Here is a 3,318-nt window from a genome sequence, read left to right on the forward strand (position 1 = left end):
GGCAAAATTGAGTGTGGATTTCTGTATTATGTTCTTCCTAATTGTTCACTCTGAATTATGATAATGCTTCTGAACACAACATCATTTAGGGTGGCACGACAACACGCCATTAACAACTGAGGGCAAATGTGAAAGCTTACTTTCCTGCCACCGACATGTACTGTACGGTGGATTCTGCCTTATATTCTAAAACCGTACAAGAAACGAAACAATATGAAACTTTACGGCTGACCCAGGACACGGCAAAACTCTAGGTAGTCTTTCTATAAGCAGAACATTTTATAAAAGTAAAGCATTTTCCTGGGGTCATGTGAGAAACAAAAGAACAAGATACCAGTGCTTAATGCTTTTGAAATGCTCAGTGAGTTCAAGGGCATTACTCACAGGTTCATTCCTCCTTCTATTTCATTACAAGTCAGTCTGGGCTTCTATCTCGTCCGCAATACTAATTGCCTTCTACCACCTCCCGTTGTCGACAAGAAAAGGAAAGCAATTTATGCAGCACATAGCAATCAATAGCAATTAGACGCATCCCAGACTAATCCCATTCAAAATGGCATCTTGGGAGATGGCCAGTAGAGGACCTCTTAAAATACACACACCTTCAGGCCAGCATTGGCGGTGAGGAACGTACGTACACAAAAGGTGGACACAGCAAGTGCCAGTGCTGCGACGGAACATTTAATTGCTTTGTTTTTCCTATTCCACACTTTATATTGAATCTCCATCGATCTATTTCGGGGACACTCTCCATTTGTATCAAACATGCATTCTCAATTACATAATTACCCCTTCCTGGTAAAATCCCATGCAGATTATGGAATCCAATTCCACTCTAAAACCACACAATAAATATTGCAGCAGACAAGAACTTTAATTGAGTGCAGCACAAACAAAACAGCAAAGAATTAGGAGGCGTGTGCGACAGATAAAACTGCAAAAATGTGCTTCGAGAGTCGAGTTAGTGAAAGGGCAGCAGCGATGCAGGCATTGTACTGGAGGGTTGTGGTGAAGAGGGAACAATTTACCAGTACATCTACATTCCAACCTTCACCTATGGCCAATAGCTCGGGGTAATGGCCGAAAGAATCCGATTAAGGACACAAGCGGCTGAAATGAGTTTCCTTCATGGTGTGGCTGAGCGCACCTTTAGAAACAGAATGAGGAGCCTGGATATCTGGATGGAGCTCGGAAGTAAAAGATGTTGTGGATTCTACACTGGACGCTTCACTGTGGAGGGTTTTCCAGGCATGACCCACAGAACAACACTTGTTTATACTATATGTACGACACATTACCAAACTCTTAGCTCCAAAATAATAAAGAAACAAACTGTGCAGATTAGCATTTTAAGCCACATTATTGTTTTATTATTTATGTGATTTCTGTGTCAACTTAATCATTGCATAATAAAAAAGAAAAACATGATGACCGTGCACAAGGACAAATGATATCTCAGCGCAAAGTTATTATTGAATCACATGGAAAGAAATGGTTTAAACAGACGTTTGAGGGTCCGACACGGGGAGGAGGCGGAAGGCTGTGATGCAGTCGATGAGCCAGGTGGAGGGAGCTGACCACACCTTACCTCGCCTCACTACGGTCGGCTTGTGGGGGCCCCGGGGGTCAAAGATGATGTACTGGGTGCAGAGGGCCTGGTCGGAGCCAGGCAGTGCGTGGTAGGCCGCAGCACTCAGGGTTTGTGTCACATCGCTGTCTGGCTTTGGCTGCCGGCTCAGCAGTTGACCTCCTCCTTCCCTGAGCAGCTTGGTGAGCTCGTCTTTGGAAGGCGCCTTAAAGGAGCCAAGGAGGAAGAAGAAACAGCCATCGAAGAGCGGCGGGAGCTACGAAATGATGAATTCAAGCATTAGTGAGAACTTCTGACAAAATCAAAACACCATATTATCTTCTTCCATGAAAACGTGTTAGTCACTCCAGTCAACACCGAAAAAAGAAAAAAAAACCCTCAGTGGCAAAATGATTAAAGTCTCTCCTTTTGTATATGACGTTAAACGCTGAATAATTTCTTTGCCAATAACTTTAGGCTCTCATATTACCAAGTGTCTGTGTGGAAGCTTTGTATTTATTTCTTTGCAACAGAGCCAAGAGACATTTTATCAGCACCAGTTCTCCAGGAAAACTCTGAACCACTTAGCAGTGCTGTTTAAAGCAGCAGTGAATTAGGCTGCTGGAGACTCTTCTATGCACTGCATCAACAAACTCAACTGTTTTGGGGTGTAAACTGGCTCCCTCAAGAGTTTCTAGTAAGAACGTTCTTTGAGTACACTTTGAGTTGGATTTCACTTTAGCTTGCGTTACGCGCGTGTCCCTTCATTTATGATTGATGATATTATTTCTTCTAGAATGGAAATTTTATTCTGCACAAGACGGACGCAAAGAAAAAACTGACAATGGGGACATCTTAAATCTACTAAAAGTGTTTATAACCATGTCTGGCTGCGCAGGGTCATCAGTAAAACAAACCCTTTATTAGACTGCTTAGTCTTCTCTAAGTGATCATTCACGGGACAAAATACAAAACATTATCTATGCAAATGGAAATAAGACGTGTTTCACTTCTCTCTGACCTTTCATATTTCATTGTTCTACTACATTGAATCACAAATGATGTAATAAGAATTTTGTACATTAAAATCAACAGAAAAAGAATGTCGATCTGTAATCACATGTCTACAAATCCATCTAAACTAGGTACAAAATAATTAATTGAGGTATACCCCACCTCCAATATTTAGTAGAAGCACCTTCAGCAGCTTGTACAGCCTTGAGTGTGTGCAAATAGGTCTGGATCAGCTTTTCTATGTAGCCAATGCAGTGTCCCCATTCTTCCTTGTAAAACAACAAAAGCTCTGTCAAGTTTCATGGTGAGAGGGCTGCAATGTTCAGGTCCTCCACACATTCTCGTGTGGACTGAGGTCATGACTGACGTGGCCACTGCAGGATATTCATTAATGTTTTGAAGCCACTCCTGTGCAGCCTTGATTTGGTTTGAAGTTGTTGTGTTTCTGGAAAATAAATCTTCTCCCAAATCACAGCTCTCTCATAAACTGCAGCAAGTTTTCCTCCAGGATCTTTCTAGTATGTTGCTGCATTAATTTGACTCTCCCCCCTTACAAAGCTTACAGGGCCTCCTGCAAAGAGGCATACATCATCCTTATAACACCAGCTTTGAGGTGGGGAAGGTGTTTTTCTGCTGGAGTATGGTGTTACAAACACAGCCTTTGATATTTTCCAAAGCTCCCCCTTCCCTTATTGGTCATTTTCTGTTAGTCTGACTGCATGTGTTTGTGTCCACTT

General features: G+C 42.3%; 1 protein-coding gene across 2 annotated transcripts in view; it reads right to left on the minus strand.

Moving 5' to 3' along the window:
* Window positions 1-1,335: 1,335 nt before the first annotated feature.
* The window catches only part of bard1 (BRCA1 associated RING domain 1), a 24,723-nt gene continuing 22,740 nt past the window's right edge, over window positions 1,336-3,318 (minus strand). For both annotated transcript variants that reach the window (XM_029459085.1, XM_029459084.1), the window contains exon 11: window positions 1,336-1,844. In XM_029459085.1, coding sequence (XP_029314945.1) covers window positions 1,497-1,844 — 348 coding nt within the window. In that variant the 3' untranslated portion in view covers window positions 1,336-1,496. The remainder of the gene's footprint in view (window positions 1,845-3,318) is intronic.

This window comes from Cottoperca gobio, chromosome 21, assembly GCF_900634415.1.
Source record: "Cottoperca gobio chromosome 21, fCotGob3.1, whole genome shotgun sequence".
In the NCBI taxonomy this organism is placed as follows: domain Eukaryota; kingdom Metazoa; phylum Chordata; class Actinopteri; order Perciformes; family Bovichtidae; genus Cottoperca; species Cottoperca gobio.